This window comes from Passer domesticus, chromosome 31 (assembly GCF_036417665.1).
Source record: "Passer domesticus isolate bPasDom1 chromosome 31, bPasDom1.hap1, whole genome shotgun sequence".
Taxonomy (NCBI): domain Eukaryota; kingdom Metazoa; phylum Chordata; class Aves; order Passeriformes; family Passeridae; genus Passer; species Passer domesticus.
Genome location: NC_087504.1, coordinates 1,769,002 through 1,794,136, shown reverse-complemented (window position 1 = coordinate 1,794,136; position 25,135 = coordinate 1,769,002). Strand labels below are relative to the sequence as shown.

Here is a 25,135-nt window from a genome sequence, read left to right as displayed (position 1 = left end):
GGGACACACGGACACGGGGGGGACAGTGGGGGACAGTGGGGGGGACAGGGGCACACGGACACGGGGGGACAATGGGGGACAGTGGGGGGGACAGGGGCACACGGACACGGGGGGACAGTGGGGGGACAGTGGGGGGGACAGGGACACACGGACACAGGGGAACAATGGGGGGACAGGGTCACACGGACACGGGGGAACAATGGGGGGACAGTGGGGGGACAGGGGACACACGGACACGGGGGGGACAGTGGGGGACAGTGGGGGGGACAGGGGCACACGGACACGGGGGGACAATGGGGGGACAGGGGACACACGGACATGGGGGGACAATGGGGGGACAGGGGACACACGGACACGGGGGGACAATGGGGGGACAGTGGGGGGGACGGGCACACTGACACGTGCGGACAATGGGGGGGACAGGGGCACACGGACACGGGGGGACAATGGGGGGCCAGGGGACACACGGACACGGGTAGGGCACGGGGGTACCAGGGGGACACACCGGGGGTGAACAAGGGTCGGGGAAAGGGGGGAGACACGGCGGGCGACACAGAGGGGGACACACGGGCGGGGGCACGTGGGGACACGCACGGGGGGACACGGGGTTCAGATGTGGGGACACACGGGGACACACGGGGGGACACGGGTGGGCACACAGTCAGGGGACACACGGGGGGACACATGAGGGGCACATGGGGGAGCGCAGGGATGGGGGACACGGTGGGACACGGTGGGACACGGTGGGGACACGGGGGGACACGGGGGGACACGGGGGGACTCCGGGCCGGTCTCAGGGTGGCAGCACGCACAGGCCGGGTGGCACGGGGAGGCACCGTGGGGGTGTCCCATGGTGGGCTGCGCTCCTCACCCGCGGAGACCCCCGGGGTCAGCTCCGCGCCCCCCGGCGTGTTTGGGGGGGGTCGCACGGGGCGGGGGCCGGGCAGAGCCCCCGGTGTACCGGGGGATGAGTCAGGAGCGCGGCCTTGGCGCGGGGGGGGGAGCCGGGGGGGCTGGCCGTGCTCCCCCCGCCGTGAATCAGCACTTTGGGGGGGTCCCTCCAGGGCTGCGCCCCCCCCTCAGCTCCGGCCACCTTAAGAGCCGCGGGCGGCTCCACCTTAAAGCGGGGGAGGGGGCGCGGGGGGCGGCCCCCCCCCCCACCCGCCGGTCCCGGGGCTGCAGTGGCGACAGCAGCGGTCACAGGAGCGGCGACAGCGGCAGCTGCGGAGCCTCAGCCCCGCCCGGCGCCGCCTCCCGCAGCCCGCAAGGCGCATCCCTGAGCAGCAGCATCCTGCATCCCTGAGCTGCATCCTGCATCCCTGCGTACCACCCGCAGCCTTGGGTACCACCCTGCAGTGCTGAGCATCATCCTGGGCAGCATCCTGCATCACTGAGCAGCATCCGGCATCCTTGGGTACCACCCTGCAGTGCTGAGCAGCATCCTGCATCCCGGACAGCATCCCTGGGTACCACCCGGGCAGCATCCTGCATCCCTGGGCAGCATCCTGCATCCCTGGGTACCACCCGGCATCTCTGAGCTGCATCATCCTGCATCCCTGGGCAGCATCCTGCATCCCTGGGTACCACCCGCAGCCCTGGGTACCACCCTGCAGTGCTGAGCATCATCTGGGCAGCATCCTGCATCCTTGGGCACCACCCGGGCAGCATCCTGCATCCCTGAGCAGCATCCTGCCTCCTTGAGCAGCATCATCCTGCATCCCTGGGTACCACCTGCATCCCTGGGTACCGCCCGGCATCTCTGAGCTGCAGCATCCTGCACCCCTGAGCATCATCCTGCAGCCGCGGGTGGCGCTCAGCATCGCCGGGTGCCATCCTGCCCCCGGTGCCAGCTGTCCCCAGGCTGCGAGCAGCGCCCCGGGTGCCCCCCCAGCCCCGTTGCCCCCCCGAGTGAAGCCCCCCGAGCCCCGGCATGGCCGAGCCCAGCTCCGAGTGCAGCATCAAGGTCCTGTGCCGCTTCCGGCCGCTCAACCAGGCCGAGATCCTGCGGGGGGACAAATTCCTGCCCGTGTTCCAGGGGGACGACAGCGTCGTGGTGGGGGTGAGTGACGGGGGGGGCAGGACCCCCACTTGGGGGGCAGATCCCCTTCTGGGGGGGGGGGAGCGCTGCTGGGTGTGGCCGCTGCCCCCCGGGACTCTCCCCATGCCCCCCCCCCCCATTTCCGAGGCTCCCAGCGCTCCCAGTTTGCCCAGTGCGGTGGCGGGGGGGGGTGTGTTTACAATGAGCGGACACGCCCTGACCCCCCCGGGGGGGGCACGATGCCGCAGACCCCCCCCTCCCCCCGCGCTGCGGCCCTGCCCTTTGTTAGGGGCTCGTCCGGGGGGCGTCTGAGACCCCCGAAATATCGGCACCCCCCCATAACAGCCCCCCTTGCCCGGGGGGGGGACGAGACCGTGCCCGGGGGGACGTGGGGGGCACGGGGGGTCCGTGGATGGGGGAGGGGGGTCTGTGGAGGGGGGAGGGGGGTCTGTGGAGGGGGGGGTCCGTGGAGAGGGGGTCCTTAAATGGGGGGGGGTCGGTGAGTGCCGGAGGGGTCCTTAAATGGGGGGGGTCCGTGGGTTCCGGGGGCGTCCGTGGGTGGGGGGTTTGCGGGTTGGGGGGATCCTTGGATTGGGGGGGGGGTGGTCCGTGGATGGGGGGCTCTGTTAATGGGGGGGTCCATGGATGGGGGGTCCATGGATGGGGGGCTCCCTGGATGCGGGGTTCTGTGGATGGGGGGTCCATGGATGGGGGGGTCCGTGGCTGCCAGGGGTGTCCGTGCCCGGGGGTCCATGGATGGGGGGGGTCCGTGGGGGGGTCTGTGGGTGCCGGGGGTGTCCGTGGATGGGGGGTCCGTGCCCGGGGGTGTCGCGGTGCGGCTGTGCCGGCGCAATGCGGGGGTGCGGGGGGTGCGGGGGGGGTGCGGGGGCGGCGTTGCGGGCCGGGGGTGCGGGTTGGGGCTGGGGGCGCTGGGATTGGGGTGCGGGGGCGGGGGGGATGGGGTGCGGGGTGCGGGGGGGTTGCGTGACCGGCGGCGGGCGGGGCCGCGGGGCTGCGGCGGCTGCGGGGCGCAGCGGGGGCGGGAGCGGGGGCGCGGACTGCTGGCACCGGCTGTCCCCGTGTCCCCGAGCCCCCCGTGCGGCCCCAAGGCCGTGTGTCCGTGTGTCCCCATGGCCGTGTGTCCCTATGGCCGTGTGTCCGTGTGTCCTCATGGCCGTGTGTCCCTATGGCCGTGTGTCCGTGTGTCCCCATGGCCGTGTACCCCATGGCCGTGAGACCCCGTGTCCGTTTGTCCCCATGTCTGTGTGTCCCCATGGCCATGTGTCCCCGTGCCCACATGTCCCCGTGTCCGTGTACCCCATGGCCGTGAGACCCCGTGTCCGTTTGTCCCCACGTCTGTGTGTCCGTGTGTCCCCGAGCCTGTGTGTCCCCATGGCCGTGTGCACCATGGCCGTGTGTCTCCATGTCTGTGTGTCCCCGTGTCCGTGTGTCCCCACGTCTGAGAGTCCATCTGTCCCCATGTCCGTCTGTTTCCATGCCCATCTGTCCCCATGTCCCCGTATCTCTCCCCATGTCCATCTGTCCCCACGTCTCCATGTCCATCTGTCCCCGTGTCCGTCTGTCCCCGCTCAGCACCGGGGCCTGGACAGCTCCCAGGGGTGGGGGGTGCACGGGGGGGTCTCCGGGGGTCTCTGGGCGTGCAGGGGGGCTGGGGGTGTCTGACTGCCCATGGGGGGCTCTGGGGGGGTTCTTGGGGATCGAGGGGGGGTCTGGGGGGAGATGGGGGGATGGAGGAGGTCTCGGGGGGGGGCAGGCTGAGGGATCTGTGGGGTCTGGGGGGTCAGGGGGGTCCACACAGGGACTGGGAGGTCCGTAGGGTCTGTGGGGCAGCTGAGGGGTCTGGGGGGCTCTGTGGGAGGCTGGAGGGGTCTTGGGGGGGTCTGCAGGGTGGCTGAGGTGCCTGTGGGGGTCTCTGGGGGGTCTGTGGGGGTCCATGGTAGTCCCAGGGGGTGTATGGGGGTCTGGGGGGGGGCTATGTCTGTCTATAGGGAGGGTGAGGGGTCTGGGGGAGGGTCTATGGGGGTCCCTGGGGGTTTGTGGGGGTCTATGGGGGATTGGGAGCCTGTGGGGGGCTGAGGGGGTCTGAGGGGTCTGTGGCGGTGTGAGGGGGGGCGGGGGGGGTCTGTGAGGGGGCTGAGGGGTCCTTGGGGGTTTGTGGGGCTGTGGGGGGCTCAGGGGTCTCTGGGGGGCTCAGGGGTCTCTGGGGATCCATGGGGAGTTCTGGGGGTCTATGGGGGGCTCAGGGGTCTGTGGGGGCTCAGGGGTCTCTGGGGGGCTCAGGGGTCTCTGGGGGGCTCAGGGGTCTCTGGGGATCCACGGGGAGTTCTGGGGAAGTCTGGAGGGTCCCGTGGCTCTGTGAGAGGATTTGGACGGGGGGGTCTCTGTGGATATTGGGGGGCTGGGCCCATGGGTGGGGGTTCGGGGGGGCACAAGGGGCACAGAATGAGTCCCCCCCCCCACCGGGACTCACTGAGGGACCCGAGGCTGCCCAGCCCCCCGCGACTCGGGGGGCTCTGGCCGGTGACCGGGGGGCTCTGCCCGGTGATTCCCATGCAGGGGGGGCTCTGCCCGGTGACCCTGGCTCCCCGGGGGTCTCTCTCAGCCCGGTGACCCCGGCTCCCCGGGGGTCTCTCTCAGCCCGGTGACCCCGGCTCCCCGGGGGTCTCTCTCAGCCCGGTGACCCCGGCTCCCCGGGGGTCTCTCTCAGCCCGGTGACCCCGGCTCCTCGGGGGTCTCTCTCTGCCCGGTGACCCCGGCTCCCCGGGGGTCTCTCTGCCCGGTGACCCCGGCTCCCCGGGGGTCTCTCTCTGCCCGGTGATTCCCGTTCAGGGGTCTCTCTCTGTCCGGTGACCCCCGTGTTGGGGGGCTCTCTCTGTCCGGTGGTTCCCTTGACTCGGGGGTCTCTCAGCCCGGTGACCCCGGCTCCCCGGGGGTCTCTCTCTGCCCGGTGACCCCGGCTCCTCGGGGGTCTCTCTCAGCCCGGTGACCCCGGCTCCCCGGGGGTCTCTCTGGCCGGTGACCCCGGCTCCCCGGGGGTCTCTCTCTGCCCGGTGACCCCCCTGCGTGTCCCTTGTCCCCCCCCAGGGCAAGCCGTACGTCTTTGACCGCGTGTTCCCCCCGAACACCACGCAGGAGCAGGTGTACCACGCGTGTGCCATGCAGATCGTCAAGGGTGAGGGACGCGGGACGCGGGGACAGAGGGGACAGAGGGGACAGAGCGGGGACAGCTCGGGGAGAGCCTGGGGACAGCATGGAGACAGCCCGGGGACAGCCCGCGACAGCTGGGGACAGCTGGGGACAGAGGGAGAACAGCCCGGGATAGCCGGGGACAGCCTGGAGACAGCGTGGGGACAACCCGGGACAGCCCGGGGAGAGCCCAGGGACAGCCCAGGGACAGTGTGGGGACAGTCCTGGGTGGGACAGCCCGGGGAGAGCCTGGGGACAGCCCGGGACAGCGTGGGACACAGCACGGGGACAGTAGGGGACAGCCAGGAGACAGCCCGGGACAGCCAGGGGACAGAGAGGGGACAGTGTGGGGACAGCCCGGGGACAACCCAGGACAGCTCGGGAAGAGCCCAGGGACAGCCGGGGACACTGTGGGGACAACCTGGGGACACCAGGGACAACCCGGGGAGAGCCTGAGGACAGCGTGGGGACAGCCGTGGGTGGGACAATCCGGGGACAGCGTGGGGACAGCGTGGGGACACCAGGGACAGCCCGGGGACAGCCCAGGGAGAGCTTGGGGACAGCACGGGACAGCATCGGGGACAGTCTGGGGACAGCGCCGGTAGAGCCTGGGGACAGCCCTGGGTGGGACAGCTCGGGGACAGCCCGGGACAGTCTGTGACAGTCTGGGGACAGCTGGGGACAGCGTGGGGACACCAGGGAGCGCTGGCCTGGGGGCTCCTGGGGGTGCCCAGAAGGCCTCGGGAGCTCTGCAGGACTTTGGGGGGGGGGGGTCACTGAGGTTCCCTGGGTTTTTGGGGTGTCCCTTGGGGGTCACTGCGGTGCCTGAGGTTTTTGGGGTGTCCCTTGGGAGGGTCACTGCGGCCCCCGGGGTTTTTGGGGTGTCTCTGAGATCCTTTGGTGTTTTTGGGGTTCCCCGGAGGGCTCCGAGGTGATCTGGGGAGGGTCGGGGACATTTGGGGTTCCCAGGGGAGTCCCTTGGGGTTTGGGGGGGGGGTCTGCAATGTCCCTGGGGTCCCCGGGGGTGTTTGGGGGTCCCGAGGGGTTTCTGGGGGTCACGGGGGGGTTTGGGGCTCCCGGGAGGTTTTTGGGTGTCCTGGGGGATGTTTGGGGGTCCCGGGGGGGTGTCCCGGGGGGGTTTTTGGGCGTCCCTGGGGATGTTTGGGGGGTCCCGGGGGGGTGTCCCGGGGGGGTTTTTGGGGGTCCCGGGGTCCCCAATGCCCTGTCGCCCCCAGATGTTCTGGCCGGGTACAACGGCACCATCTTCGCCTACGGACAAACGTCATCGGGCAAGACCCACACCATGGAGGTGGGCACGGGGGGCTTTGGGGGGGCACTGGGGGGGATTTGGGGGGAATTTGGGGGGCACGGGGGGCTTTGGGGGGGATTTGGGGGGCACTGGGGTCCCTGGGGGGATTTGGGGGGGCTCTGGGAGCAGTGGGAGGACTGAGGGCACTGGGGGGATATGGGGGACTTTGGGGGGCACTGGGGGAACACGGGAGGCTTTGGAGGGCACGGAGGGCTTTGGGGGGCACTGGGAGCTCTGGGGGGGCACTGGGGAGTTTGGGGGTCCTTTGGGGGGCACTGGGGAGTTTGGGGGGGCTTTGGGGGGCACGGGGAGCCTGAGGAGTTTGGGGGTCCTTTGGGGGTCCTTCGGGGGGCACTGAGGAGTTTGGGGGTCCTTCGGGGGGCACGGGGGGGCTCTGGGGAGTTTGGGGGGCCCTGAGGAGTTTGGGGGTGCTTTGGGGGTGCTTTGGGGGGCCCTGCGGGGCCCCGGGGGGCACGGGGGCCCTGTCACCCCCATGTCGCTGTGCCCCCAGGGGAAGCTGCACGACCCGCAGCAGATGGGGATCATCCCCCGCATCGCCCGCGACATCTTCAACCACATCTACGCCATGGACGAGAACCTGGAGTTCCACATCAAGGTGCCACCGGGCACGGGGGGCACTGGGGCACTGGGAGGGGCACTGGGGGCACTGGGAGGGGCTGAGAGGGCACTGGGGGCATGGGGAGAGGCTGGGGGGGGCACTGGGAGCACTGGGAGGGGCTGAGAGGGCACTGGGAGGGCACTGGGGGTCACTGGGAGCACAGGGAGGTTACTGGGAGGGGCTCAGGGGGCACTGGGAAGCACTGGGAGGGCACTGGGAGGGGCTGAGACGGCACTGGGAGGGCACTGGGGGGCACTGGTTGGTTACTGGGAGGCACTGGGAGGGCACTGTGGGGCACTGGTTGGGTACTGGGAGGCACTGGGAGCACAGGGAGGTTACTGGGAGGGGCTGAGGGGGCACTGGGAAGCACTGGGAGGGCACTGGGGGGCACTGGGAGCACTGGGAAGGGTTGGGGAGGCACTGGGAGGAACTCGGGGGGGGCACTGGGAGCACTGGGAGGGGATGGGAGGGGCACTGGGGGCACTGGGAGGGGATGGGCGGGCACTGGGAGAGGCACTGGGGGCACTGGGAGCACTGGGAGGTGCACTGGGAGGGGATGGGGGGGCACTGGGAGCGCTGGGAGGTTACTGGGAGCACAGGGAGGGGTTGGGGAGGCACTGGGAGGAACTCGGGGTGGGCACTGGGAGCATGGGAGGGGATGGGAGGGCACTGGTTGGTTACTGGGAGGCACTGGGAAGCACTGGGAGATTAGTGGGAGGTGCTGAGGGGGCACTGGGGGCACTGCTAGGGGCACTGGGAGGGGCTGGAAGGGCACTGGGAGGCACTGGTGGTTACTGGGAGAAGCACTGGGAGCTCTGGGAGCACTGTGGGGGCACTGGGAGCACTGGGGGGGCACTGGGAGCTCTGGGAGCACTGTGGGGGGCACTGGGGGGGGCACTGGGAGCTCTGGGAGCACTGGGGGGGCACTGGGAGCACTGGGGGGGCACTGGGAGCTCTGGGAGCACTGGGGGGGCACTGGGGGGGCACTGGGAGCTCTGGGAGCACTGGGGGCACTGGGGGGGCACTGGGAGCTCTGGGAGCTCTGGGAGCACTGGGGGGGCACTGGGGGGGCACTGGGAGCTCTGGGAGCACTGGGGGGGCACTGGGGGGGCACTGGGAGCTCTGGGAGCACTGGGGGCACTGGGGGGGCACTGGGAGCTCTGGGAGCTCTGGGAGCACTGGGGGGGCACTGGGGGGGCACTGGGAGCACTGGGGGGGCACTGGGAGCTCTGGGAGCACTGGGGGGGCACTGGGGGGCCGGCCCGGGCTGACACCCACCCCCCCTCCCCTCCCCTCCCCCAGGTGTCCTACTTTGAGATTTACCTGGACAAGATCCGGGACCTGCTGGACAGTGAGTGGGGGCACTGGGGGGACTGGGGGGGGACTGGGGGGACTGGGGGCACTGGGAAGCTCTTGGGGGCCAACTGATGAGTACTGGGTGGTTACTGGGAATGACTGGGTGGTTACTGGGAAGAACTGGAAACAATGGGAGGGGATGGGGGAGCACTGGGGGCACTGGGAGGTCACTGGGTGGTCACTGGTTGGTTACTGGGAGGCACTGGGATGTTACTGGGAGCACTGGGAGGCAGTGGGTGGTTACTGGTTGGTTGCAGGGAGCACTGGGAGGTTACTGGGAGCACTGGGGTGGTTACTGGGAGGCACTGGGAGCACTGGGGTGGTTACTGGGAGCACTGGGAGGCACTGGGTGGTTACTGGGAGGCACTGGGTGGTTACTGGGAGCACTGGGAGGCACTGGGTGGTTACTGGGAGGCACTGGGTGGTTACTGGGAGCACTGGGAGGCACTGGGTGGTTACTGGGAGGCACTGGGTGGTTACTGGGAGCACTGGGAGGCACTGGGTGGTTACTGGGAGCACTGGGAGGCCCCAGCCCACCCCCCGTGTCCCCCCAGTGACCAAGACCAACCTGTCGGTGCACGAGGACAAGAACCGCGTGCCCTACGTCAAGGTGAGGGGGGGAGGGTCCGGGGGGGAGGGGCTGGGGACCCCCGTGGTCACCCCCGGGGTGGGGGATGGGCTCTGAGCCCCCCCCGTGGTCACTGCAGGGGGGGGGGATGGGCTCTGACCCCCCACCCCCGGCCCCCCCCCAGGGCTGCACCGAGCGCTTCGTGTCCAGCCCCGAGGAGATCCTGGATGTCATCGACGAGGGGAAATCCAACCGGCACGTGGCTGTCACCAGTGAGCCACACGGGGGGCACGGGGGGCACGGGGGGCATGGGGACATGGGGACACCATGGGGACACGGGGGGCATGGGGGGCATGGGGACATGGGGACATGGGGACATGGGGACATGGGGACACCATGGGGACACGGGGGGACAAAGGGGCCATGGGGGACATGGGGACACTGGGGACATGAGGGGCGTGGGGGACATGGGACATGGGGAGACATTGTGACATGGGGACAAAGTGGGAAATGGGGGGGACACGGGACACTGGGGACATGGGGGACACGGGACACTGGGGACACAGGGACATGGGGGGACATGGGAACATGGGGGACATTGTGACACGGGGACATGGGGGACTCTGGGGACATGGAGGGACACGGAGGGCGTGGGGGGCATGGGGGACGGGGGGACACCATGAGGACACTGGGGACATGGGGGGACAAAGGGGACATGGGGGACACGGGGACACTGGGACATTGTGACACGGGGACATGGAGGACACTGGGGACATGGGGGGCACGGGGGGATGTGGGGGACACTGGGACATGGGGACATAAAGGGACATGGGGACATGGGGATATGGGGACACGGGGACCAGGGGACAAAGGGGGAAATGGGGGGGACATGGGGGACATGGGGACATGGGGGACATGGGGACATGGGGGACATGGAGGGACACAGGGACCCTGGGGGCATGGAGGGCATGGGGACAGAAGGAGACATGGGGGGACAAGGGGTAGAGCTGGGACATTCAGCTGGTGCATGGGTGTCACCAGGGAGGGACACGGGGACATGGTGGGGCACGGGGGACACTGGGGACGTGAGGGACATGGGGGACACTGGGGCATGGGGGGCAGAGGGGACGGGAGGGACATGGGGGACACGGTGGACACTGGGGCATAGAGGGACAAAGGGGACATGGAGGACGCTGGGGACATGGGGGGCGTGGGGGGCACGGGGGGATGTGGGGGACACTGGGATCATGGGGGCATAAGGGACATGGGGACACGGGGACAAAGGGGGAAATGGGGGGGACATGGGGACACTGGGGACACTGGGGACATGAGGGACATGGGGACATGGGGACACGGGGGGGCGTGGGGGGCACGGGGGACATGGAGGGACAGGAGGGACATGGGGACACGGGGGGCAAGGGGGGTTTAAGGGACATGAGGGAGATGGGGACATGGGGACAAAGGGGGAAATGGGGGGGACATGGGGACACTGGGGACAGGAGGAACATGGGGACACTGGGACATGGAGGACACTGGGACATGGGGGGTGTGGGGGACATAGGGGGCACGGGGGGCGTGGGGGGCACGGGGGACATGGAGGGACACGGGGACACTGGGAGCACTGGGAGGGCACTGGGGGCTGTGCCCCCCCCGGAGCGTGGGGTCTGGGCGTGTTCATGAGATGTTGGGGGGTGGGGCATTTGGGGGCAGTCCGTGGAGTTTGGGGGATATTGGGGTTTGGGGGCATTGGGAGGATGGGGCAGCCTGGGGGATTTTGGGGGGGGTTGGTTTTTTGGGGGGTTTGGGGGTTTTGGGGGGGGTTCTGGGGGGATTTTGTGGGTTTTGGGGTGGTTTTGGGGTGTTTTTTTGGGGTTTCTGGGGGGATTTTGGCTTTTTGGGGTGTTTTGGGGGTTTTCTAGGGGGGGGGTTGGATTTTTTGGGGGGTTTTGGGGGGATTTTGGGGGGTTTCTGTGGAGTTTTTGGGGGTTTTGGGTGGTTTGGGGGTTTTTGTGGGTTTTGGGGTGTTTTGGGGTGTTTTGGGGGGTTTCTGGGGGAATTTTGGGGTTTTGGGGGTGTTTTTGGATGTTTTGGGGGGTTTCTGGGGGGATTTTGGGGTTTTTTTGTGGGTTTTGGGGTGTTTTTGGAGGGGTTTTGGGTGGATTTTGGGGGGTTTCTGTGGGGTTTTTTGGGGTTTTTGGGTGGTTTGGGGGTTTTGGGGTGTTTTTGGGGTGTTTTGGGAGGTTTCTGGGGGGATTTTGGGTTTTTTTGTGGGTTTGGGGGTGTTTTTGGAGGGGTTTTGGGGTGTTTTCTGGGGTGTTTGTGTGTGTCTGGGGCCGCGGGCCGTGCGTGCGCCCGGCGCCCCAGCCGTGCCCTGCCCGCAGACATGAACGAGCACAGCTCCCGCAGCCACAGCATCTTCCTCATCCACATCAAGCAGGAGAACGTGGAGACCGAGCAGAAGCTCAGCGGGAAGCTCTACCTGGTGGACCTGGCGGGCAGCGAGAAGGTGGGGGGCACCCCAAAGCTGGGGGGACCCCAAAGGTGGGGGGACCCCAAAGTGGGGGGGACCCCAAGGGGGGCACCTCGGAGCTGCGGGACTGCAGAGCTGGGGTGCGGGGGGAAGGGGAGGTGGGATGGGGCACTGGGAGCACTGGGAGCACTGGGAGGACACTGGGAGGGTCTCGGGGGGGGCACTGGAAGCACTGGGAGGGGCTCAGGGAGGGGCACTGGGAGTACTGGGAGGGCACTGGGGAGAGCACTGGGAGCACTGGGAGCGCTGGGAGGAGCTCGGGGGAGGCACTGGGGGGGGCACTGGTAGCACTGGGGTGCACTGGGAGGGCACTGGGAACACTGGGAGAAGCTCGGGGGGACACTGGGGGGGCACTGGTGGGGCACTGGGAGCACTGGGAGGGCACTGGAAGCACTGGGGGGGCACTGGGGAGGGCACTGGGAGGGACACTGGTAGCACTGGGGGCACTGGGAGTACTGGGAGGGGCTCGGGGGGGGGCACTGGGAGCACTGGGAGGGCATTGGGGGGGCACTGGGAGCACTGGGAGGGCATTGGGGGGCACTGGGAGCAATGGGAGGGCACTGGGAAAGTGTTCCCCAGGGAGGGGGGGACCTGGGGCCGTTCATGAGATTTTGGGGGGCGTTGGGAGGGGTGGGAGCATTTGGGGGGAGTCCGTGGAGTTTGGGGGATATTGGGGTCTGGGGGCACTGGGGCCATTTTTGGGGCCATTGGATTTTTTGGGGGTCATTGGGGGGTTTTGGGGCCGTTGTGGTTTGGGGCTGTCAGGTTTCAGGACTGTCAGGCTGGGGCAGGGGTCTCTGGGTGCTGGCACTGGGGTCTCCTGCCTGGTGCCACCCTGGGATGGGGTCTGCGACCATCCCTGGGGGGGTCCCTGAGCCGCCCCCCTCCCCCAGGTGAGCAAGACGGGGGCTGAGGGGGCCGTGCTGGACGAGGCCAAAAACATCAACAAGTCCCTGTCGGCGCTGGGCAACGTCATCTCGGCGCTGGCCGAGGGCACGGTGAGACCCCCGAGCCCCCCGAGCCCCCCCGAGGCCCCCGAGCCCCCCCGGGTGTCCCGCCCTGCGGAGCCCCCCGCCCCAGCCCTGTCCCGTCCGGGGTCCTGCGAGGGGGGCACCCCCGACCCCCGGTGTCCCCAACCCGAGCCCCGCGTGGGTCCCCCTGAGCCCCCCATGTCCCCAACCCGAGCCCGTTGTCCCCATGTCCCACTCCCGTGTCCCCCTGAGCTCCCTGCCCCCTGTGTGTGTCCCCCTGAGCCCGCTGTCCCCGTATGTCCTCAGCCCCAAGCCCGTGTCCCCCGTGTGTCCCCAACCGGAGCCCCCTGCCCTCCTCTGTGTCCCTGAGCCCGCTGTCCCCGGTGTCCCACTCCCGTGTGTCCCTGAGCCCCCTGCCCCGTCTGTCACTTTGTCCCCTGTGTGTCCCCAACCCGAGCCCCGTGCCCCTCGTGTGTCTCTCTGTCCCCCGTGTGTCCCCAACCCTGAGCCACCTGTCCCCCGTGTCCCACTCCCGTGTGTCCCTGAGTCCCCCTGTCCCCCGTGTGTCGCTCTGTCCCCTCTGTGTCCCCAACCCGATCCCGCTGTCCCCGTGTCCCACTCCCGCGTGTCCCGTGGCTGTCCCCGGCTGTCCCGTGGCTGTCCCGGGGCTGTCCCCGGGGCTGTCCCGTGGCTGTCCCGTGGCTGTCCCCGGCTGTCCCGGGGCTGTCCCCGGCTGTCCCGGGGGTCCCCGCGCTGACGCCCCCTCCCCCCGCAGAAGGCCTACGTGCCCTATCGCGACAGCAAGATGACGCGGATCCTGCAGGACTCGCTGGGCGGCAACTGCCGCACCACCATGTTCATCTGCTGCTCGCCCTCCAGCTACAACGACGCCGAGACCAAATCCACGCTCATGTTCGGCCAGAGGTGCGGGGTGCCCGAGCCCCCCGTGCCCCCCGAGCCCCCCCAGAGCCCCCCGAGCCCCCCAGAGCGCCCCGAGCCCCCAGAGTCCCCCCCAGAGTGCCCCAGAGCCCCCCGAGCCCCCCAGAGCGCCCCGAACCCCCAGAGCCCCCCAGAGCCCCCCCAGAGCCCCTCGAGTCCCCCGAGCCCCCCAGAGCGCCCCGAGCCCCCAGAGTCCCCCCCAGAGCGCCCCGAGCCGCCCGAGCCCCTCGAGTCACCCAGAGACCCCCCGAGCCCCCCAGAGCCCCACAGAGCCCCCCTTGGAGCGCCCACAGCCCCCTGAGCCCCCCCATAACCCCCCAGAGCCCCCCGAGCCCCCCCAGAGCGCCCCGAGCCCCCCCTGAGCCCCCCGAGCCCCCCAGAGCCCCCCCGAGACCTCCCGAGAACCCCGGGGCACCCCCGGGGCACCCACGGACTGCAGCGCACCCCAAGAGCTCCTGATGAACCCCCACTGTCTCCAGTGCACCCCAACTGTGCCTGCTGCACCCCAACTTCCCCCAGTGCACCCCAACAGCGCCTGCTGAATCCCAAGGGCGCCAGCTGCACCCCCACTGCTCCCAGTGCACCCCAAGTGTCCCCGCTACACCCCAACTTCACCCATGGTGTCCCAGTGCACCCCAACTTCCCCCAGTGCACCCCAACAGCGCCTGCTGCACCCCAAGTGCTCCCAGTGCGCCCCAAGTGTCCCCAGTGCACCCCAAGTTCCCCCAGTGCGCCGCAGCTGCTGCCAGTGCGCCCCAACTTCACCCATGGTGTCCCAGCCACACCCCAAGTGCCCCCGTGCACCCCGACTGCACTCAGCGCACCCCAAATTCCCCCCGACACCCCCACTGCCCCCAGTGCCCCCCGAGTGCCCCCCGAGTGCCCCCTGCGCCCCGCGGGGGCTGCGCTGGGGTCCCCAGGGAGGGGGGGGGGAGAGGGGAGGTGACCCCCCTGGAGTGACCCTGGGGTGCCCCGTGAGGGGAGCAGGGGTGCCAGTTTCGGGGTGCCAGTTTCGGGGGGCAGTGGTGCCAGTTTCGGGGGGCAGGGGTGCCAGTTTTGGGCTGCCAGTTTTGGGGGGCAGTGGTGCCGGTTTTGGGGTGCCAGTTTCGGGGGTTCCCGGTTCCGGGGGGCAGTGGTGCCAGTTTCGGGGTTCCCGGTTTCGGGGGGCAGTGGTGCCAGTTTCGGGGTGCCAGTTGCGGGGGGCAGTGGTGCCAGTTTCGGGGGGCAGTGGTGCCGGTTTTGGGGTGCCAGTTTCGGGGTTCCCGGTTCCGGGGGGCAGGGGTGCCAGTTTCGGGGTGCCAGTTGCGGGTGCCCGCAGGGCCAAGACCATCAAGAACACGGCCTCGGTGAACCTGGAGCTCACGGCCGAGCAGTGGAAGAAGAAGTTCGAGAAGGAGAAGGAGAAGAACAAAGCGCTGCGGGAGACGCTGCAGCGCCTGGAGGCCGAGCTGGGCCGCTGGAGGAGCGGTGAGGGGCACCCCGAGACCGGGGGCACCCCCGAAACCGGGGGGGGGACCCCGAGACCGGAGGGGAACCTGGAAACCTGGGGGGACCCCGAAACCGGGGGGGGATCCCGAAACCGGGGGGGAACCTGGAAAACGGGGGGGGGCCCGAAACCGGGGGGACCCCGAAACCGGAGGGGGACCCCGGGGCACCCCGAAAACTGGGGGGCACTCCGGGGCACCCCACCATCCCCTCAGCCCTGCTGGGGACACTGAGGCACAGCGTGTCCCCTGGGGGGGACTTGGGGGAGCCAGGAGGGGCATCCGGAGATGTGGGGGGGACCCCAGATGTGGGGAGGGGACCCCAATTTGTAAAATGGGAACCCCAACTCTGGGGAGGGGACCCAATTGTGTGGGGGGTGTCCCGGATGTGGGGAGGGGACCCCAATTGTGAAATGGGGACCCCAACCATGGGAAGGGGACCCAGCTGTGGGGAGGGGACCCCAAAAGCCCCCAGCCCCCAGAGGAGACCCCAAGGCCGCGTCCTTCACGGGGAGAGGCTGAGCAGCGAGGGGACCCCCACCCCTGCTGGCACCCCCACCCTGCTGGGACCCCCACCCTGGGGCCTCCCGAGCTCGGGGGGCACCCCCAGCCCCGGGGGGGGGCTCTGAGGCCGCGTCCCCCCCAGGCGAGGCCGTGCCCGAGACGGAGCAGCTGAGCGAGGCCGAGGCGGGCACGGGCCCGGGCGAGGGCACGGGGGGGGCCCCCGAGGAGCCCCCCCTGAACGACAACAGCTCCTCCATCGTCATCCACATCTCGGACGAGGAGCGCCACAAGTACGAGGAGGAGATCCGCAAGCTCTACAAGCAGCTGGATGACAAGGTGGGGGACCCCCCGGGCTGCTGGAGACCCCCCGGACCTGCCAGGGACCCCCCAGGACCTGCCAGGGACCCCCCAGGACCCCCCCAGACCTGCCAGGGACCCCCCAGGACCTGCCAGGGACCCCCCAGGACCCCCCAGACCTGCCAGGGACCCCCCAGGACCTGCCAGGGACCCCCCAGGACCCCCCCAGACCTGCCAGAGACCCCCCGGACCTGCCAGGGACCCCCCCAGGACCCCCCCAGACCTGCCAGGGACCCCCCAGGACCTGCCAGGGACCCCCCTGGACCCCCCCGGACTTACCAGGGACCCCCCAGGACCTGCCAGGGACCCCCAGCACCCCCCAGAGCGCCCCAGGACATCTGGGGACATCCCAGTCTGCCCAGCAGCCCCCAGACCCTCAGTGTGCCAGGACTGGTGGGGACCCCCTGGCAGCTCCCAGTCCCCCCAGTGCCCCAGTGCCCCCAGTGCCCCCAGTCCCCAGTCCCCCCAGTGCCCCAGTGCCCCCAGTGCCCCCAGTCCCCAGTGCCCCCAGTGCCCCAGTGACCCCAGTGTCCCCGGTGTCCCCAGGATGACGAGATCAACCAGCAGAGCCAGATCATGGAGAAGCTCAAGCAGCAGATGCTGGACCAGGAGGAGGTGAGGGCCCTGACCCCCCCCCGACCCCCCTGACCCCCCTGACCCCCCCCGACCCCCCCAGACCCCCCCGGACCCTCCCAGGGCCCAGCACCCACTTGGACCCCTCTGGGACCCCAGCCCAGCCCCCCTGGGCCCCTCACCCTGAGGGTGGGACCCTCCAAACCCTGACCCCCGGGACCCCCATGTGGCCTCACTGGGACCCCCCAGAGCTCCTTTGGGACCCCCCCCAGTTGTGACCTCAGGCTGACTCTGCCAGGACCACTTTGGGACTGGCCCCGGGACCCCCCAGGACCCCGAGCCACCCCCTCGACATCTGTGTCTCTTGGGGGACCCCACCATGACCCCTGGGACCCCCAAAATGATCCCTGGGACCCCCACACTGACCCCTGGGACCCCACTGTGCCCCCTGTGCCCCCCACCATGACCCGTGGGACCCCCAAACTGATCCCTAGGACCCTCACCATGATCCTGGGACCCCCACCATGACCCCTGAGACCCCTCCCATCACCCCTGGGACCCCACTCTGATCCCTGGGACTCCACCACGACCCCTGGGAACCCCCCTATCACCCCTGTGCCCCCCACCATGCCCCCTGTGCCTCCCACCATGACCTCTGGGACCCCCACCATGACCTCTGGCATGCCCACTATGACCCCTGAGACCCCACCATGCCCCCCTATGCCCCTCACTCTGCCCCCTGTGCCCCCCACACTGACCCCTGGGACCCCCGCCATGACTCCTGGGACCTCCAAACTGATCCCTAGGACCCTCACCATGATCCCTGGGACCCCTACCATCACCCCTGGGACCCCCACCATGACCCCTGGAACCCCCATTCTGATCCCTGGGACCCCCACCATGCCCCCTGTGTCCCGCTGTGACCCTGTGTCCCCTGTGACCCGGTGTCCCGGTGTGAGCCGGTGTGTCCCGGTGACCCAGTGTGTCCCGGTGTCTGGTGTCACCTGGTGTGACCCGGTGTCCCGGTGTGGCGTGTCCCGGTGTTACGCGGTGTCCCGGTGTGTCCCGCTGTGACCCGGTGTCCCGGTGTGCCCCGGTGTCACCTGGTGTGTCCCGGTGTGGGGTGTCCCGATGTCACCCCGGTGTCCCGGTGTCACCCGGCGTGTCCCGGTGTGTCCCGGTGTGACCCGGTGTGTCCCGGTGTCCCGGTGTGTCCCGCTGTGACCCGGTGTCCCGGTGTGGCAGGTGCTGGCAGCAGCCCGCGGCGGGGGCGAGGCGGCGCGCCGGGAGCTGGCGGCGCTGCGGGCCGAGCACGGCGCGGCGCGGGCCGAGGTCACCGAGGTGCTGGCGGCGCTGGAGGAGCTGGCCCGGAGCTACGACCGCAAGGCCCAGGAGGCCGAGGACACCGGGAGGCACAACCGGCGGCTGGCCGACGAGCTGGCCCGCACCGAGGTGAGGGACGGACACCGGGATGGACAGTGGGACAGACGGGACAGGGACAGGCACCGGGATGGCACAGGGACAGGGACAGGGACAGGGACAGACACCGGGATGGACAGTGGGACAGACGGGACAGGGACAGGGACACGGGGAGAAGGACACTGGGACATGGACAGGGACAGGCACCAGGATGGACGGGACAGGGACAGACACTGGGACAAGGACAGGGACACTGGGACAGGCACTGGGGCCTGGGACACCAGGACAGACACTAGGACAGACAGTGGGACAGGGACAGGGACACTGGGACAGGCACTGGGACAGGCACTGGGAGAGGGAGAGGGACAGGGACAGACACCTGGACGGCACAGGGACAGGGACACTGGGACAGGGACTGGGAGAGGGACAGGGACAGACAGTGGGACAGGGACAGGGACACTGGGACAGGTACAGAGACTGGACAGGGACAGACACTGGGACCGCGACACCGGGACAGCACAGGGACAGGGACAGGGACGGGCACTGGGACAGACAACGGGACAGACATCAGGACAAGCACAGAGACACGTACAGGGACAGGCACTGAGGCCTGGGACACCGAGATGGACATTGGGACAGACACTGGGACAGACACTGGGACAGGCACCGAGATGGACACTGGGATGGATGGGACAGTCATGGGGGCCTGGGACACCAGGACAGACAGTGGGACAGACACTGGGACAGACAGTGGGACAGACACTGGGACAGGCACCAGGACCCAGGACATTGGGACAGACAGCAGGACAGACACCGGGGACAGGCACAGGGACAGCAGGGCATCAGTGAGGCTGGGAGCCCAGTGGGGAAAACAATGGGAAATCCTATAGGGAAATCTGTGGGAAACCAATGGGGAAATAAATGGGAAATCCCACAGGGAAACCAATGGGGAAACCCAACTGGGAAACCTAACTGGGAACACAACAGGGAAACCAATGGGAAATCCTACAGGGAAACCAGTTGGAACCCTACAGGGAAATCCATGGGAAACCTTACAGGGAAACCAGTGGGGAAACCAATGGGGAAATCAATGGGGAATCCAACTGGGGAAATCTAATGGGAACCCTACAGGAAATCAGTGGGGAAACCAGGGAAATCAGTGGGGAAACCTGACTGGGAGCCCCAGTGGGGAGAACAATGGGAAAATCTACAGGGAAATCTGTGGGAAACCCTACAGGAAATCTGTGGGGAGACCCAGCTGGGAGCCCAGTGGGGAAAACGATGGGAAAATCTACAGGGAAATCTGTGGGAAATCCTACAGGAAATCTGTGGGGAGACCCAACTGGGAAACCCAAGGGGAAACCCAACTGGGAACCCAAAGGGAAACCGACAGGGACGCCAGTGGGAACCCTACAGGGAAACGAACCAGGAAACCCAGTGGGGAAATCAATGGGGAACTCAACTGGGAACACAACTGGGAACCCACTGGGGTCCTACTGGGAGCCCAGCAGGGAAACACCACGACAAAACCTCCATGGGGTCCCCACCAGGACTCACAATGGGGGTCCTGCTGGGGATTCCCACAGGAACCCGGTGGGGATTTCCAACAGGACCCTACTGGGAACCAGCTGGGAACCCTGCACTGGGAATTCCATGGGGTCCTGCTGGGAGCCCAACAGGAAACCCAGTGGGGTCCCAGTGGGGACTCAGCTGGGATCCCTGCTGGGGACTCCCCCACTGGGGAACCCCAAAGTGGCTCTGGGAACCTGCTGAGAGCCCCCTGGGCACCCCACAGGGGATTCCCGGCAGGATCCTCCTGGGAATGCCCCATGGCCAGTGGGAATTCCTGCTGGGGGCTCCACAGGGCCACAGTGGGAGCCCCGGGGGTGTCAGGCTGGGACCCCCAATGGGCTCCCACCGAGAGCCTATCCTACATTTGGGATCCCTGCTGAGATCCCCCCTAGACCCCGCTGGTAACCCCAAACTGGCTCCCCAACCCCAGTGGAAAACCTGCGTGGAGCCCATTGGGACCCCCCCCCTGCTCTGACACAGCACCCCCCAAAGCCCCCTCTGACACAGCAGCCCCCAAAGCCCCCTCCCCCAGGCCCAGACTGGGGCCCCCAAACCCAAACTGGGATGCTGCGAGCCAGGGAAACCCCAAAACAGGAGCCTCAGACTTGGGAGCCCTAAACCCCAAACTGGACCCCAAAGAGGGGGCTCCCCCTCCCATCAAGCCACACCCCAAAAAGAGACTCCCCCCGAGCAGAAGGGGGGATTCCCCTGCCTCAAACCAGTGCCCAAACTGGGGAACCCTGCCCTTGAACTGGGTGGTGCCAGGCTGGGTGCTCCCCTCGGGTGGCACCTTGGGGTGCTGGGGGTGCCAGGATGGGCGGGACTGGGGTGGTGCTGGATGGTTCTGGATGGTACTGGGCGGTACTGGGTGGTACTGGGCACCACTGGGTGGTAACTGGGCGACACTGGGGCAGCACTGGGTGATGCCAGGGCGTGCTGGCAGTGCCCGGTGTGGCTGCCCGGGTAGGGGGGCTCAGGCAGGGGCAGCTGAGGCAGGGCGTGCTGGGTGTGTGGGTACAGGGGGTGCCAGGGCTGTGGGGCACAGGGGGCACAGGGGGGGGGTGCTAGGGCTGTGGGGGCACAGGGGGCTGTGGGGGCTGTGGGGGCACAGGGGGGTGCCAGGGCTGTGGGGGCACAGGGGGTGTCGGCAGTTTTTGGGGTGCTCAGGTGGGGGGGTGCCCGGGGGGCCCGCAGGATGTCCTGGGGTGTGCCCTGCTGGCCCGGGGGGTCCCGGGGGTGGTCCCGGGGGGGTGCCGGGTGCCGTGCCCGCGGTGCCAGCGCTGTCGCTGTCGCAGGCCACCACGCTGTCGCTGGAGTCGGAGCTGTCGCGGGCGCGGGAGCTCGGGGGGCAGCAGCGGCGCCGCGCGGCCGAGGTGCTCAACGGGCTCCTGCGGGACCTGAGCGAGCTCAGCGCCCTCGTGGGCAGCGGCGACATCAAACTGGTGAGGGCACCGGGGACACCGGGGGCACGGGGGGGCACGGGGGGACACGGGGCAGGGGGGAGAGGGGGGTCTGTGCCATGTGGGATGTGCCCCTGCCGTGCCTTCCCTCGAGTGTGGGGTGTCCCTGCCCTGCCTGTGCCACCCGTGCCGTGCAGTGCCCGCAGCAGAGCCGTGCCATGTCACACCCAGCTGTGCCGTGCCCATCCTGTGTCCCTCCCATGCCCATTCCGTGTCCCTGTCAACCATACCCCAGTGAGTGTCACGCCCACCCCGTGCCAGCTGTGCTGCTGTGCCATGCCATGCCCCTGCACTGCCCACGCCATCCCCATGCCATGCCCATGTGTACCATCCCCTGTGTGTGCCATCCCCGTGCCACACACGTGTGCAGGACATGCCTGTGCCACACTGTGCCTGGGACAGGCCTGCACCATTCAGTGCCATTTTGTGCCACACCCGTGTGCCATGCCATGCCGTGCCATGCCATGCTGTACCTGTGTGTGGTACACACCTGTGCCGTGCTGTGCTGTGCCATACCCATGCTGTGCCATACCACACTGTGCCATGCCATGCCATGCCGTGCCATGCTGTACCTGTGCCATGCTGTGTGCTGTGCCATACCGTACCCACACTGTGCCATTCCTGTGCTGTCCCATGCCATGCTGTGCCGTGCCATGTCATGCCATACCTACACTGTGCTGTGCCATACACACACTGTGCCATTCCTGTGCCATGCTGTGCCATGCCATGCCCACTCTGTGCCATTCCTGTTGCCATGCCATCCTGTTCCATACCCGCACTGTGCCATGCCATGCCATGCCATGCCATGCCATGCCATGCCATGCCATGCCATACCTATGTGTTGTGCCATTCCTGTGCCATGCCATGCTGTGCCGCGCCATGTCATGCCATACCCACGCTGTGCCATTCCTGTGCCACTCCTGTGCCACTTCTTTGACATTCCTGTGCCATGCCCATACCCACTCTGTGCCTTTCCTGTGCCCCGTGCCGTTGCCATGCCGTGCCATACCCACTCTTGTTGCCATTCCTGTGCTGTGCCATCCTGTTCCATACCCGCACTGTGCCATGCCATGCCATGCCATGCCATGCCATACCACTCTGTGCCATTCCTGTGCCATTCCTGTGCCATGCCATACCCACACTTTTGACATTCTTGTGCCATGCCGTGCCAAACCCACTCTGTGCCATTCCTGTGCCATGCCTGTGCCATGCCATACCCACTCTGTGCCATTCCTGTGCCATGCCATGCCACACCCACGCTGTGCCATTCCTGTGCCATTCCTGTGCCATGCCATACCCACTCTGTGGCCCATTCCTGTGCCCCGTGCCGTGCCGTGCCGTGCCGTGCCAGCCGGTGGAGGTGAGCGGGGCCATCGAGGAGGAGTTCGCCGTTGCCCGGCTCTACATCAGCAAGATCAAGTCGGAGGTGAAGTCGGTGGTGAAGCGCTGCCGGCAGCTGGAGAGCCTGCAGGTGGAGTGCCACCGCAAGCTGGAGGTGACGGGCCGCGAGCTGTCCTCCTGCCAGCTCCTCATCTCCCAGGTGTGCCAGGCGGGCAGGGCCTGCCAGGGCACCCGGGCTCTGCTGGCACAGGGTTTAGCGGCTCCGGGGTCTGGGGGCTCAGTTTTGTGTCCATGGGATTTGGTGGCACCAGGCTTTGGTGGCCCCAGAGTTTGGTGGCCAGGGGGTTCTGTGACCCAGGCTTTGGTGGCCCAAGATTTAGTGACTCCAGGGTTTAGTGGCTCCGGGGTCTGGTGGCCCAAAGATTTAGTGGCTCTGGGGTTTGGTGGCTCAGGATTTTGTGTCCCTGGGATTTGATGACGCCATGGTTTGGTGGCTCCAAGATTTGGCAGCTGAAGGCTTTGGTGTCCCAGAATTTGGTGGCCTGAGGGATTCTGTGACCCAGGGTTTGGTGGCCCCAGGGTTTGGTGGCCAGGGGTTCTGTGGCCCAGGTTTTGGTGGCCCAGGGTTTGGTTTCATGGGTTTTGGTGGCCCTGGGTTTCTCAGCCCTGGGTTTGGTGGCACCACATTTTACTGGTCCAAGGGTTTGGTGGCCCTGGGGTTCAGGGGGCCTGGAGTTTGGTGGCTCCAAGGGTTTGGTGACCCTGGGGGTTTGACTGCCCTGGGGTGGGGGCTTGGTGGCTCTGGGGGTGCCAGTGGGGGGTGGCCCTGGGGGTGCTGGGGGGCACCTGGGGGTGGCCCTGGGGGTACCTGGGGGGCACCTGGGGGTGGCCCTGGGGGTGCTGGGGGCACCTGGGCGTGGTCCTGGGGGTGCTGCGGGGACGTTCCGCGGGTGGTCGGGGGTCAGGTGCCCCTGGGGGTGTCGGGGGCACCCGGGGGTGGGTCCCGGGTTGGGGGTTGCCAGGGCGGTGCCCCCGCGGGTGCCGGGGGGATGGCGCTGGGTGGGTGCCGGGGGTGCCGGTGCCCCCCTGGCTGAGGCCGGTGCCGGTGCCGGTGCAGCACGAGGCGAAGATCCGCTCGCTGACCGAGTACGCGCAGAGCCTGGAGCTGCGCAAGCGGCACCTGGAGGAGGCGCACGACGCGCTCGGGGAGGAGCTGGCCAGGCTGCAGGCGCAGGGTGGGGGCGCGGGGGGCGAGGGGACACTGCGGGGGCACGGGGAGCATGGGGGGTTGGGGACAGTGCGGGGACACGGGGGGGTATGGGGGGGCTTGGGGACACTGCGGGGACAAGGGGGGCACGGGGGGGACATGGGGGGCTTGGGGACACTGCGGGGGACACGGGGGGGGCTGGGGGGCTTGGGACAGTGCAGGAACACGGGGGGCTTGGGGACACTGCGGGAGCACGGGGGGCTTGGGGGACAGTGCGTGAATGTGGGGGGCTTGGGAGTCGGGGGGAGTGGCAGGGGCATGGGGTAGGGGGTGGTGGGAGCGGGGTCTGGCGCGCTGCAGGAGCGGGGTGGGGGGAGTCTGGGGGGGGCTGGGGGCTCGAGGGTATGGGGCGAGAATGGGGTGGCACAAGGGGTTCGGGGGCTGGGTGGCACGGGGGGACACGGGGGGCTGGGGGGGTATGGAGTGGTACAGGGGGGCTCAGGGGGATGGGGGAACACGGGGGGCTGGGAGGGTATGGGGGGGCTGGGGGTCATGGAGGCATTGGGGGGCTGGGGAGTGCACAGGGGGGCTCGGGGCGGGGCTGAGGGGTCCCTGTCCTGCCGGGCCCTACAGAGGCTGCACAGGGGGCAGCTCGGAAGCAGCGCGAGCAGGATGAGACCCAGGACACGGACGAGGTCAAGGTGAGGGGACAGGGGGGGCACAGCAACCCTGGGGGGCTCAGGGAGCCTGAAGGGTCTGGGGGTTGGGCAGGGGGGACAGCTAGGGGTTCTTACGGTGTGAGAGAGGTGCTCGAGGTGAGTGATGGTCCTTGGGGGGCCGGGGGGTCTGGGGGGTGGTGGGGGGGATGCTGGGGAGGTTGGGGTCTCCACGAGGCTGGGTGCAGGGTGTGGGGGTCTCTGGGAGATGGCAGCTGCAAGGACTCACTGGGAATGTGGCGTGCTGAGGGTCCCCTGGGGGGTGTTGGGGTGTGGGGTCCCCGCTGGGTGAGGGTCTGCGTGGGGTCCCTGGGGGTGTGGGGTCCCTGGGCGTTGTTTGGTGTGGGGTTCCTGGGGATGTTGGGGTGGGGGATCCCTGCAAAGGTAGGGGTGTTTGGGTCCCTGGGGGGGTGTTGGGGAGTGGGGTCCCCAAGGGTGTTGAGGTGTGGGGTCCCCTGGGAGGTATTGCAGTGTGGGGTCCCCAAGGGTGTTGGGTCCCTGGGGCGTCCCTGGGAGGTGTTTGGTATGGCGTCTCTGTGGGTTGTTGGGGTGTGGGGTCTCTGAGATGTGTTGGGATGTGGGGTCCCTGGGGATGTTGGGGAGTGGGATCCCCGTGGGGTGTGGGGTCCCTGCGGGGTGTTGGGTGTGGGTCCCTGGGAGGTGCCCTGGTGGGAGGTGCTGGGGTGCCCAGGAAATGTTGGGGTGCCCGAGCTGAGGCGCCCGCGGGTGCAGGCGGCGCTGGAGCTGCAGCTCGAGAGCCAGCGCGAGGCCCAGCACAAGCAGCTGGCGCGGGCTGCGCGACGAGGTCAACGAGCGGCAGAAAACCATCGACGAGCTGCGGGAGTGAGTGACCCCGGCCACAGCCCCACCTGGCCAGAGCCCTGAGCCCACCCCTGACGTGAACCTGACCCCCAACCTGACCCCAGATCTGGCCCCAAACCTGACCCCAAACCTGGCCCCAAATC

The 25,135-nt window shown here is 68.5% G+C and overlaps 1 protein-coding gene across 1 annotated transcript; it reads left to right on the top strand.

Annotated features, from left to right (window-relative positions):
* The first annotated feature begins 1,133 nt into the window (after positions 1-1,133).
* KIF5A (kinesin family member 5A) lies at positions 1,134-25,032 on the top strand. Its single transcript, XM_064401021.1, is given in 20 exon segments — positions 1,134-2,059; positions 5,144-5,231; positions 6,481-6,554; positions 7,066-7,170; positions 8,476-8,524; positions 9,084-9,139; positions 9,282-9,369; positions 11,479-11,603; positions 12,521-12,625; positions 13,374-13,522; positions 14,856-15,004; positions 15,668-15,861; positions 16,429-16,497; positions 17,701-17,907; positions 20,742-20,888; positions 22,258-22,446; positions 23,365-23,482; positions 24,088-24,155; positions 24,903-24,962; positions 24,964-25,032. Coding segments are annotated over 20 exon segments (2,223 nt in total). The 5' UTR covers positions 1,134-1,930; the 3' UTR covers positions 25,018-25,032.
* The last annotated feature ends 103 nt before the right edge of the window (positions 25,033-25,135 follow it).